This window comes from Tupaia chinensis, unplaced genomic scaffold (assembly GCF_000334495.1).
Source record: "Tupaia chinensis unplaced genomic scaffold, TupChi_1.0 Scaffold000355_1, whole genome shotgun sequence".
Lineage (NCBI taxonomy): Eukaryota > Metazoa > Chordata > Mammalia > Scandentia > Tupaiidae > Tupaia > Tupaia belangeri.
The window spans coordinates 14,458,184-14,472,182 of NW_006159850.1; the positions used below are offsets into that span (position 1 = coordinate 14,458,184).

At 37.5% G+C, this 13,999-nt stretch overlaps 1 protein-coding gene and 1 non-coding gene across 2 annotated transcripts in view; one reads left to right on the top strand and one right to left on the bottom strand.

Annotated features, from left to right (window-relative positions):
• HYDIN (HYDIN axonemal central pair apparatus protein) overlaps positions 1–13,999 on the bottom strand; it is a 378,086-nt gene that overhangs the window by 176,529 nt on the left and 187,558 nt on the right. The window contains 3 exon segments of the mRNA XM_006152662.1: positions 1,003–1,146; positions 2,969–3,242; positions 7,312–7,550. Of these exon segments, the coding sequence (XP_006152724.1) occupies positions 1,003–1,146; positions 2,969–3,242; positions 7,312–7,550 (657 nt within the window).
• Positions 10,283–10,389, top strand: LOC114008566 (U6 spliceosomal RNA). The gene has a single exon (XR_003550087.1). It is a non-coding gene; the product is annotated as a U6 spliceosomal RNA (small nuclear RNA).

Consider the following 13,999-nt stretch of genomic DNA (forward strand, 5'->3'; position numbering starts at 1 on the left):
TTTGCTCAAAGAAGTGGTCTATGACCACATGTACCAGTCAGTCAGGTGGCCTGATACGTGCTCACAGCCTCTTATACCTCTTCTTAGCATGGTTTATCATTGTAATTTGAACAATTAAATTGAAAAATATTTGTTTACAGCCTATAACCTCAATGAGTCTTTTAGCTTTGATTGGATTTGTGTGGGTCCCAGATTTTCTTCACCAGCACAGTCCCAGACTCAGAACAGGTATTTCATACATGCCTGTTTGGATTGGTAAATCATTCTAGGATGGAACCCTGCCTAGGAATAGGTCAAGTCCTATTGTAATCTCTCCCCCATCTCCCTTCACTATCCTGAACCCACGTACTGAGCAGCAGTCATTCCCTCTCTCCCCTGTACCCTAACTCTCCCCTTTATTGCCCTCCCTTAATTGCTATATATAGTCATGATCATATATAGTTTTTTAAATTAAAGAGTGTGACTCCAATAATGGAAGCTGATTCCACTACAGCAGTGTTGGGCAAGCTACATTGCTGAAGTTGTATTTCAGTCTCTCCTGTGTGTCATGGGTGTGAGACCAGAACCTATTGCATAGAGCTGTTGTGAGGACAACTGGAAAAAAATGTATGTAATGAGCATGGCTTGATGTCTAGAATGTACTAATCAATAAGTGGTAGGTATTCTTACTATCATAATTATTGACAATTCTACTCCAACCCTTCCCTATTGCAGTATTTATTTTTACCTAAAGTGAAATGACTAACATGCATTTTCAGTGTACTGGAATACCTCTTTGCTTTAGTCATATATCAGGAAAGATGGAAGAAGAATTTCTATAGCAATTTACATTTCAAAGGATTGTAGGTTTAGATTCAGAAATTTTAGTTAAATGTGCACTGGCCCTTGATGCTTAAAAAACATTGGTTGATTAATGGGTGTAAAAGGATTTAGCTTCCAAAATTAATGTGAACATGAGCCTCAGGTGGGGTACCCAGTCCTCCCTCACACAGCTCCACTGACCTTCTCCAGTCGGTATATGAGCTGCTTGGTGGACAGATGGATAAGAGGTGCTATAAACTCACAGATGACGTTCACAGCCATCACCAAGCTCTTCCCCTTCTGGGCCCCAACAACAGCGTGGCACACCAGCTTTTCTTTGACTATCTGTAGATGAGATACACCAGCATTTTTGGAACAACTATAACTCAGAAGACTTAATGACCCACTGAGAGTAAACTGATTCTCAACTACCCAAATGAGGACATTAAGAGAGGACACATTTTTCTAAATAGTGAATTTCAGGGATGATTTTGGTCACATAACTGTGTTTGGGTAAATATGGTTTTGACAGATTTTGTGTTTATTTCTGACTATCCCTGAGGACATGATCAATTTACATTCAGTTCAACATGTATGTGTTATATACATGATCTTTTTATGCACTAGGAGCTGCACTAGGGGCTGGACATACAAAATAGTGATGAACAAGGAAAATAAAATCTCTCATGGGGCTTATGGTTCAATGGTAATTATTATTTCTTATCAAACTAGTTGAAAAAATTTTGCCTTTCACTCTTCAACATTTAAAAATCATGCAATAGAAACTATTTCTTTGGATTCAAGCAACCTAGGTTTTTATAAAATAGAAAATGCCAAAAGTAAATTTATATCACAAATAGCTTATATTGAAGAATGCTTGGGTTTGGGATGTTAATGAATTCAGGTCTCTTATCACTATGTAGTATGATTTGGAAGAACATCCAGGGAAGCTTTGAATAAAACTTTCATTGTCCAATAGAAACTCAGATATAATGCCTTTAAAAACAGATTCAGCTCTTGATGACCACATCGTAAATGAGCTCTTCCAACAGTCTAGATGTCAGTGTCTTGAGATAAGGGGCTATGTTCTAGTCATCTTTGCATCCTCAGTGCCTAGCAGAGTGTTTGTCACATGGTACATACTCAAAAGTTGACTGATCCTCTGAGCAACAGAAAGAACATGTTACATACTCCATAATGAGATAATTTCTGTTGTTTTTGCATTTAGGATGTGTTTTAACTGAAACCGCTCTGTAAAGAAATGATGTAAATAAGTGGAGTCTGTGAAAATCTAAGCAGTGGATCAGCTTTCTCATTGTGTCTGCTGGGAGGAACATTTCTTATTGCTTCATATTTCATGAAGAGGAAATTCAACATCATTTCCTAATTTGGTGACACAAGCAGGAGCATAAGCAAACATTATTTCTCGTTCACAAAGTCTGGATTTGTGAGGTGGGAGAAACTTTTTTCTAGAAATAATTTCTTATTCACATCTAATTGTTGTACGTCTCCTCTTAAGTGACTCTGAAAGTCTTTTAGGCTTTTGAAGGTTTCTAAACTTCATGAGGGAATTAGAATAAACAGACACATGGTTTGGATCTGCTTAAATGTCTTATCTAGAACGTATGGTAATAATATAAATAAGAGGAGAAAAGCAGAGTTACTAAAGATAAATGTGGCCTTTTCATTGATACATAAAAAGATGATGTTTTAAAATGTGATGCTGTTTTAAGTCAGGCTAGGAGGGGAGAAACTAGGGATGCTCCCATACCTGGATAGGAGAGATAGCTCGGTATCTATAAAACACTCTTTTTGAATAAATATTAAATTGATACTGCTAACTGTTAACAGAACAATTTGCTTTGGCTAAAAACTGAATGTTCATTTACCAGAGACTTGCTGGCTGGTCATTACCGACCCTTGGAATGAGAGCCTGCTTTTAACGGTCCTTTAAGGTTGGGTTCATGGTAGCTATAGAAACAAACAGAAAACTGAGCAGAGCTAAACCTTGAAAGCAATGGTTGCTGCCATGGTAACTCAATGCTGTATGTAATCCTTGAGACACCATATCCTTTCTCACATAAATGTCAAGGGATTCTCTTAAGAAATAGATATAGCTAAGATTTATTTAGGAGAAAAATAGTTTCTGAATGTGCTGCCCTCTTACCCTGGGAGTAGTGGAATAGCCTTCAAGTATCACATCAATAGTCTGGCCTGGGTTCAGCTCCATCCTGACGGGGTGGATCTGAAACACAGGGCCCCGTTGATCCTTGGGTTTCTGGAAATCCTTGAAATGGGACTTGCTATCAGCACGCCCCTTCTTAACCTGGTCCTTCTTGCTCAGTTTGTCCTGAGGTTGGAAAGTATTGTTCATCCAGAACAATTGTTGCACCCGACGTCCCTTGTTAGTCAACTTCAAGTGATAATAATAGGTATCCAGGCTGGAAAAGAGGCAGGTGTTGAACTCAACATTGGAATATTCTGCTTGGGTCTACACCCTTGGTAATTACTCCCCTAGAAATATTTTTAAAATAAGACATTCCTGGTTTTTAAATTTTTTTCTTTTATACATTCAATCACTACATCGCTACAGCTTATAAAGTGAATTTATCCAACATGAATATGCTTCACAGCAGTCCAGTTGAAGATACTATATATGTTATCATCAACAGATAATCATCCATTTCTGTGTCCTATAAATATATGAAGACTAAGTCAAGATGCTCCCAATAACTATCGTAGAGAGGGAACGAGATAGTATCTACTTGAGGCAGAAGACTTGGCGTCACAGGCAGGTCATGATGGTACAAAAAATTCTCATAGTGATGGGATAAAGTAATATCTACTCAGGGGGCCGATAAACTTGGAATCATGGACTGGGTCTGATCCCAGGGTTGCTATCATGAGGTAAAGGCCTGTGGTCTTCTCGATCTTCTTCTGAAGGTCAAACACACTATAGAACACACAGACACAGTTCACATGACAAGCACTCTTATTATTTCTAATAAGCAAAATACCTACTGGAGAAGAAGCATATTTCAGGTTGTCTTAGTACATTTCTGACTGAGTGAAACATCTTTGGATGATGGACTCAGTTTGAAGAAAATGTTGAAGAGAAAAAACACATACCCTTCAAGCCTCAACAAATGTCAGGGTGAGTGCAATGGGCTAGAATGCCATCTGGGCTGGTCACTTTTCTTAAACTAATGTGCTTTAAAATGTTGCGTTTGCTCATTCATTCATTCATTCATTCTTCTATTCCACAAACACTTATGAAGGACCTCCTGATGCCTGAATCTTTGCTCAAAAACTGAGATTTAAAAAATCTTGGAGGAAGTTCAAATGTGGTTTTGTTTGGTTGTTTTTTTTTTACCTCCCTGATTTGAGGGAGTATTAGTTTTTTTCCCCAGGAAAAACCTTAACTCAGAACTTCTTATTTTAAAAATTTTATTAGGCTCTGAGATTTCATTCTATCTGTTCCTCCTTAGGAAATGACATTATATCTAATAAATAAGTTGGAGTATGAAATAAATAATCATAAGGGATATTTGCCAGTTGTCAGGTATAATCATTTTTATCTAAATATGTGTCCACAGGGCATGTTTATCAGAGTATCTTTAGCCGCCAGTTTAACTTTATGGCTGATGGTAAGCTTCTGGGGCAAATAATAAAGAATATATATTACCTATAAACTAGGACAGACTTCTGTTACTTATTCACAGTGTATCTTTTCATCATCAGAGCAACCCAGTCATAATAAGTATACCTCCTCCCATTTTGTCAATAAGATAATACAAACTATGGATATCTAAAGGAATTGTCCCAAAATATGCAACCTGAAAGGGTATTTCTACAGAAAAGAGGTTGGCAAACTTTCTGTAAAGAGCTGAGTAATAAATATTTTAAGTTTTTTTAGGCCACATGATATCTGCCAGAACTAGTCAACTGTTTGTTTTGTTACGTAGTCACATAAGTACCGTCAGAGTTAATACGTAAATGAAGGGGTGTGAATGCATGCCAATAGCATTTTATTTACAGAAATAAGCAATGGGCTGTTGTTTACCCACGCTGCTTTTGAAGATTTTTCTGTAGATTGCTGGTATCATGATTTTATGATAAAAAGAATAACAATGGGGCTTAAGCAGAGAGGAAATTGGCTGCTAAAAGCTATAGTTCACTTGTATATAGAAAACTATCCAGTCTGGGCAGAGTTGGAATATCCTTTGGGGGCTAGCTGAAACTGTTTCTAGATGAAGAAGAACATGTAAGAAGGAGTGGCTTGCAATATATTGTTTTCTATAATTATATTTGATTACATTTAAAGGAATTTGAAAGTAGAAGCATTGGTGTATAATAACAAAATATCCTAGTTTATGGCCAATAGACAGGCAGAGAGGAGAATATATCTAGTTGACTTAAAAAATTAAATATTGTCTATTTTTTTAGAGGTATTTATTTATTATTATTATTATTTTTTTGGAGAGGTTTTCTCTATAGGGAGCATGCGCTCGCCAGACAGACAGAGAGAGACATAGAGACAGAAAGCGAGAAATCACCCGCCAGGGGGGATGGTCACACCGCAATCCCTTCTCCTCCATTCTCCTCTCGGGATCCTGGGCACACATGCACAAGCGCCTGGTGTGAGTTCTAAGCCACCGGGTCCGGGACGTGAACCGGAGTCGACTATGTGGGTTTTCTTTACCTTAAAGCATGTGTGCTCACTGGAGAGAGTGACAGAGACAATGAGAGGGAAAGTGAGAGATTAGTCCTCCTAAGGGATAGCCATGCCACAATCCCTTCTCCTCTCATCCCCTCCTGCGATTTTGGGCATGCACATACATGCACCTGGTGTGATTTTCAAGCCACTGGGCCCAGGTCTCAAACTATGGTTGGTCATGTGGAAGTGCAGTGATGTAACCATTATGCCATCTGCTGGCCCCTATAATTGGATACTGTCTAAAAACATGTAGTCCAACCCTCTGATTTGCCTGCTACCTCATTCTCAACTGGCTTATAGTATTTTCACTCAAGTCCCACGCTTGTGGGACTAGCCGTTAGAGTAATGGCTATGTTGCTGAACTCCCATGTAGCTGACTGTGGTTTGAGTCCTGGACCCGGTGGCTTAAACTCACTCCAGGCACATGTGCATGCATACCCAAGATCCCAAGAGGAGAATGGAGGAGAAGGGATTGCGGCGTGACCATCCCCCCTGTGGGGTGATTTCTCGCTTTCTGTCTTTCTGTCTCTCTCTGTCTTTCTGGCGAGCGCACGCGCCCTATAGCAAAAACCTCTCAAAAAAAAAAAAAAAGTCCCACACTTGGCAAATAGAGCAGAGGATAGAATGTATGGATGGAATTGTGGGGAGGCCTCCTAACTGGTTATTATTGGTCACATCTTCTCTAAGTCCGGTGCACCTGACTTGGTCTCAGGGCCCATTAGACCCAGAAGGTCAGAGAAGCAGCCTTTTGATATTCACTCATAGCAACCAACAGACAGGTACAAAGTCAACTGCCCTTCAAGCGTCAACAAGTGATACCAACATCACTCTCCTGAGGGACCAGAAATAAATCCCCACACATATCATCAACCCTTAGCAATCAAACCTCATACCCTTTGAGTCAACATTTACACTGTTATGCTCATAGACAGCTATACTACACTACCTTTTATTTAAATATTTAGGCCTTCTAACTTTTCCTGAGTGATCAGGGGAAACCAACTGCAACCATCTCAATTGTTGGTGCTACAGAGAGGGGGCAAAAAAAGGACATAAAGTCAAAAAAGCTAGTGGCCTTGCAATAACTGATAAGATGTATTTGCTATAATTTTTTACCTTCCTAGGTAATTCTACTATTGTAAGTTACCATTAAGAGGTACCTGTATTTTCTATACCATGGAGAGAGGCTAAGCAGTGTATCTGAATTAAAGAAGAGAAGCCAAGGTTGAGATGGCAAACTAATCACAAAGAAGCCACTGTAAGTTTGAGAGAAGAATACACTTCTACAAACCCTGTCTCTCTAGTGTTGAGAGTCATAGATTGGAAAATATAACCAACATATGACTGGAAAATGTCTTCTTGTGGCTGATATGCCCATCAGGAGTGGGGAAGTGAGGATAGAAAAGGAAAGGGACTGAAGAGGCTAGTTCTATTTACTTTTCATTGTATGTCCCCACTTAATGTATACCGAGTGTCTGCACTCTAAAAAAAATATATATTTGAAACCATACTGCTTCTGTTGTTATAGAGTCATAAAATTATACAAAACTATAAGAAATATTTTGAACACTATCTTTAAAATTCAGCATTTTGAAATTTTGAAAGTTGTTTGTAAACTGTCAAGAACTATGGAGTATGAGCTAAAATTTTTTGATATGTAAAGTAAATGTTTGTAAATGTAAAAATAAATAAATGAAAAGAAAAAAAAGAAATAATTTTCTAAAGTAAAGGTGATGCTTAGCTTATGCAATATATGTAATATCTATAAATATCAGTCCTTGATTTTTCCCTACCTAAAATGAGCCCCCAAATTGAGTTCTGGAGCAAAGGGCTTATCTGAAACAACGGTGGAACCAATTCCTGAAGCCTGGACAGGAATCCGGTAGGTGTTGCTATTTTCGATGTCCAAGACGACTGTGTCTTTGAATGTCACTATGTCATCTAGGTTGGCGGTCAGTGTCAGTTGAACATCAGTTTCCGGAGGAACCATGCCTTCATTGGGTTTGACCGTCCAAAGCGATTTTTTATGTGCCTGCAACACATGACTACAGGTTAACAGGAAAGATATTCCTAGCTTTTCATTCAGTACATGTCAAAGCCCTCTACACTTCAAATGGCTGGCACTGCAGAATTCAACATCAGAGACAAACATTATTTTTTCAAATCAAAGCACTTAGATGTTTGTTGACTTCTCTCTCTCTTTCTCTCTTTTTAAAGCAACCTGATTCTGAAGAGAAAACCTATGATTCTACCTTTGAATGCTCTGTGAAGTTTCTTTATATCTCTTCCCCTGCACTGACAGCCCAGTTCTCTAACAAGCTTATACTAATTATCCACTCTAATCTCCAAATTCTGAGGTACCAATGGAAGATATAACATTCTTTCTAGAATTTGAAATTTTTTTAAGAAACATTTTTCAAATGCAAAATTTCTAATGTTATAAAGAAGATGAGAAGCTTCTGTTAATAAAAATTAAGTCATCCTAACTTCCACTATTTCATAATAACAGAATTTCATGAGCTAAAATTAAAATTGTATTTTGAAATGTATGATAGGACTAAATTATACAGCTGGAAGTGACTCTCACAAATTTGTTCCTTTTTAAATGTATAAATCCTCATAGCTTAATCCCTTTATGCCTTAAGGTCTTTGGCAAAATAATATTTTTCAATGATACCTACTCTGACTGTCACATTTTAAATCGTAAACCCTCCCCAGCATTTCTGATTACCTTCACCTTGCTCTTTTTTTCCCCATCTTCTAACATAATGCATAATTTACTTATTTATTATGCTTATTGTCTAATTGTACTAGCTCTATATAGAAGGGATTTTTGTCCTTTGTTCACTGACCTATCTCTAGCATCTATAATTATGTCTGGTACATGGGGCCAGCAGGTGGCATAGTGGTTAAGGACTACCACATGGCCAACCACAGCTTGAGTCCCAGACTTGGCAGCTTGCTTTCTCACCCCTGCCCCCTTGCTCTCACTCTGTTTCTCTCTGGTCAAATTTAAATAAAGAAATAAACAAAGTTAAATAAAATAATTCTTGAAAAAATTATGTCTAGTATATAATAGATGAATAAATATTTCGTAAATGAATGAATGTATCTGTCTTTTAACCAAACCCTTTGATGACAGAGAAATCACTTCTTTAAAGTAACTTACCCCAGGTTTTAATAACTCAACTACTAGATATTTCTTCCTTATACTTAGTAGAGATAAGACTTTTGGGCCTTCTACGCATTGGTATTTGGTCTACTCTCTTGAAGCTACATTAAAAAATAAAATCTATCTCTTTTACTAAATAGTCAAGTCCTGCGCCCCAGCTTCAAAAGAAAATGTCATGGCATAATCAGACTCCAAAGTAAGATGAACGTTATGGTGTCAACTCAACAAATTACGCAAGCTAGATGCGTTTTATTTCATCCTAAAATACAATAACTGCTTCTTTGGTGGTAATCTACCCATTTTCTCAGGCTGCTTTTGAGATTTTTCTCTATCTTTAGAAGTGCACATTCACTATAATGAATCCAGGTATGGATTTGTTTTCATACCCTGTTTGGAATTTGTTCTTTTAGCAGAATCTGTAATTTGATCTTTTCTTTCTGAAAAGTTCTCATCCCTTATCTGTGTAAATATTGTTCCTAACTCATTCTCTCTCCTATCCGTGTAGGACTCCAATAATATGTGTGCACAACTCTCTGAGGTACTTTCCCTGTCCCTTAGCCTCTTATTTGCATTTTCTATTCTTTTGCTCTCTGCGCTTCATTTGGCATGGGTTTTTCTGAGCTGTCTTCCAGTTCACTAATTTTCCCTTCAGCTGTGTATAACATGCTGTTAAACACATTATTATGTTCTTAGTTTCAGTTTTTGTATTTTTGAAGTCAAGTTTTGGTATCTTATATTTCTTTTTGTAAGGTTTTCAGCCTTTTGAGAGCTTTTACAATTCCAATTATTATATTCAATTTATTAGCTATACCTCCTGATTTCTCCTAGCCATCTGCAAATTTGATGAGCAATTGTTTTTGGAATATTTAAAGTAATTACAGAAAATACATATTCAATGACTGTGAGGTCTAGGTGTTATGGGAAATACAAAAATGCCCAAAGCACATTCCCTTCCCTCAAGTAGGGGACAGTAATGATATTCATGGAGACCAACATGTAAACAACAAAAATGGATGGCAGAAGGAGGCCAGGATGAAAGGGCCTCAGGGAAATCTAAAGAACAAACAAAATGCTTTTCTAGAGAAGAAAATGTTGAAACTCTTTGACTGTCTGACAAATGTACTACACACATTTTCTTTTCCCTCCAAATGTGAAATTAGGGTTAGTGATCCAATAGTGTGATTCCTAATTGTATTGTGCTATTGATTAGTAAAACTCAAATTTACTCTAACTACATATGTAAACAATTATGTAGAAATTAATAAAAAGTAGGCCAACTTTATGGTGCAGCAGTAATGAGCTGCTTATGTAAAGCTGGATCCCACGTGGTGACTGTGGTTTAAATTCCCGGCCTGATCAGGTTGAAATGTGCCAGACACATGCATGACTGTCCAAGATCAAAAAGGCTGGAGGACCAGAGGGAAGGGATGGATCATCTCTCCCTCTCCCACTGTCCTGTGCGTGTGCACGTGCTCTGTCATAAATAAAGAAAAATATTTTTAATAAAAAGCTCATGTCCCAACTTTAATTGTTATGTCATTGAAATTAATTTTGACAGCCCTATTTAGAGAAAGATATGACAAAGAAATACAGTGCTCGCTTTGGCAGCACATATACTAAAATTGGAAAGATTCGGAGAAGATTAGCATGGCCCCTGCGCAAGGATGACATGCAAATTCATGAAGCGTTCCATATTTTTAAAAAGAAGTCGGAAAGAGCAGAGTTGATAGCTTATCTTTAAAAAGCTACTACTGAGTAATAGGTGGCCACTGCCTCATTTATGACAAGACAGAAATGTCTCACCTTTTTTATGTGCACCATATTTAAACTGATCCCCTACACCAGAACTCAGATCATGAATGGCTGACAGGATATTTTTGTTGGACAATCCTGATTTAAGTAAGACTGGCCTGTGGTTAAATTAATATATATTTTTTAAATTTGATAGTAATTTCAGTTAAGTGCTATCACTATTTGTCCTTTCTAAAGATATAACTGGTAATTCATTAGTGGCGCTCATCTTTCTACAAAGGTGGTGAATGCCATCTCAAAGCCTACTGGAGATTGGTTTATTTAGGCTTAGATGTAACTGGTTATATGAATATATAAATGCTGGCGAAATCCCTTCACTTCTCAAAACTAAGCAGACTCACCTGTGTTTTATTTGTGTTTATTAACCTGTTATGGCAAAGGCTGAAGATAAGGTAGTGATGTCTACTTCATACATTTGATCATAACTCTACCAATTTAATTAGAATTCCCTGTATCCAAAACACTGTCTTTTACTTATTTTTGAAAGACATTTTAGTGTGGTTTATGTATACTATTTAAAAAAGAATATGTAACACCTTTTTTTAAAAAAAGAAATAACATGGATTAATCATAATAGAAAACTTTTAGTGATTATTAATAATGCATTGGAAAAGACTGAAAAACACAAGAGATATAAAAACACAAGAGATATAAACATTATTTAGAAATTTCCAGGATAATAACAGAGGAAAAGCCAAACTTTTTTGAATGTTTTGGAGAAGAGTTCAATTATTCTCTGGTGAATCTTCCTTGGCTCCTTATATTCTTTTGAGTATGTCAGCCCAGAAGGAGCCAAAACATGTAAAACAATGTATTTATTAAAATGTTAAAATTTAAGTCCTTGAACTGAACTTTAGTGTCAATGCCAATTAAATTAAATTTTAATTTCCATAGTATATAGCTAGCAATAGGAAAAAAGATAAAATTTTAAAAACACACATAGCTATATGAGGGCTAAGGTACAATGGAGTCCATGAGTCACACACTTGCTGACAAGTTTGGGTCAGAAAGGGCTGCGCTGATGATCTTGGAGGAGGAGGAGAACCTATCCTGCAGGCTGGAGGCAAGAGTTATAGATTTCGACCAGGCAGAGTCTCAGAAGATGGGGGTGCCTTGGAATGACACCAAAATCCAGATCTGGCTCCACTATAGATTAGAAACTGGATTTGGCCAGTGAGACCTCATAGGCACTCTCTTAGAAACAAGACTCATAGGTAATATATTAAATATGAAAATCCAATATTTAAACTAAAATGTCAATTTCCTAGTTTATAATTAAGAACAAATCCTGTTAGAGAGACAAGAAAACTTGTTACAGTTCCTCCTAGCTTTGAAAGTCTATATGGGAAATAAGTAAATTGCATTTAAAAAAAAATTTTTTTTTTGGGAGAGGTTTGTGCTTTTAGGGCATGTGCGCTTGCCAGACAGAGAGAGACAGAGAGACAGAAAGAGAGAAATCACCCCCCCAAGGGGGATGGCCATGCCACAATCCCTTCTCCTCCATTCTCCTCTTGGGATCTGGGGCATGCACGCACACGCGCCCAACATGAGTTTTAAGCCAACGGGTCCGGGACTTGAACGACGGTCGACTACACGGGAGTCCAGCGACATAGCCATTACGCTAACTGCTGGTCCCACATTTTAAAATTTAAATAAATAAAATAAATCAAAGAAGGCCATTTTCAAGATTATAACTTATATGTAATAAAGATGACCATGAAAATCATGAGGAAATTTTAATTTTTGTATTAGTGGAAATAATAGATTTTTCTTTTTTCTTTTTAATGATTTATTATTTACATTTTATCATTGCACATCTATATAGCATACAATATGGTTTTGCAAAGTGTACATGCACTGTATGGCATCATTTTCAACAGAGAATTTTACATTCTTGTTTCTGTTATTATTTTTTTTTCCCTGAGCGCCTCCATCCCGCCCTCTACCATTCATGCCCTTCTATTCAGTCCCTGGTATCTACACTTGCCCTCCCACTATTATATATTCAAATCTTACAACTTCTGCCAGAATACAGACATTTGGTAAATATTGAGAAGACAATTAGTATTTGTCTTTCATAGTCTGGCTTGCTTCAGCTAGCATTAAATCTTCTATATTCATCTACTTCATATCAAATGACTGGGCTTCATTGTTCTTTATGGCTGAGTAGTATTCCATAGTGTATATGTGCCACATTTTTTTTCAGTTACGCCATTCATTCTTAGACAAAGAATGGCTTGATTCCATGCCTTAGCAGTTGTGAATAACGTTGCAATAAATGTGGATGAGCAAGTACCTTTCTGCCTGCATTTTTTTCCTATTCTTTGGGTAAATACCAAGGGGTTTGATGACTAGGTCATATGGTAGCCCTATTTGTAGGTTTTTGAGAAACCTCCATATTGTTTTCCATAGTAGCTGTACTAATTTACATTCCCACCAATAGTGTAGGAGGGTTCCCTTTTTACCACAACCTTGTAAGGACTTGTCTTTATTTTTTTTTTTGAAGAGAGAAATTTTTGCTACAGGGTGAGTGCACTCACCAGAGAGAGAGAGTGCACTCACCAGAGAGAGAGAGGCCTCCCCAGGAAGGATGGCCATGCCACAATCCCTTCTCCTCTCGGGATTTTGGACACACATGCACACACACCTAAAGTGAGTTTTAAGCTGCTGGGTCTGGGACTTGAACCTTGGTCGATACCCATGAGAGTCTAGTGATGTAACCATTACGCCATCAGCTGGTCCCTCTCATTGTGATTTTTATTTGTATTTCCCTTGTTAGAAGAGATGAATATTTTTCTATATATTTTTGGCTACTTGTATATATTCCTTAGAGAGCTGTCTGTTCGGCTCATTTGCCCATTTTAAAATAGGATTATTCATTTTCTTGTGGGTGAACTGCTTGAGTTGCCTGTATATTCTAGTTGTCAGTCCCTTATCAGTAGCATAGTTTGCAAATACTTTCTTGCATTCTGTGAGTTGTCTCTTTGCTCTAATTATTGCAGTGCAGAAACTTTTTAGTTTGATGTAATCCCATTTATCTATTTTTGGAATTACTGCCTGTGCTTTAGGGGATTTTATTTAAGAAATCTTTGCCTACACCAATATCTTCAAGTGTTTCTCCTGTGTTTTCCACCATTAGTTTTGTAGTCTGGAGCTTTACATTTAGAACTTTGATCCATTCTGAGTTGATTTTAGTTAATGGTGAGAGACAGGGAGGGGTCCCATTTCATTTTTCTGCAGGTAGGTATCTAGTTCTTTCAGCATCACTTATTGGAGGGACTTTCCTTTCCCCACTGGAATGTCTTGTGTCCTTTGTCAAAAATTGGTTGGCTGTGGGACCAGCAGTTAGCATAATGGCTATGTCGCTGAACTCCCATGTAGTCAACTGTGGTTCGAGTCCCAGACCTGGTGGCTTAAACTCACGCTGGGCATGTGTGCGTGCCTGCCCAAGATCCCGAGAGGAGAAAGGAGGAGAAGGGATTGTGGCGTGGCCATCC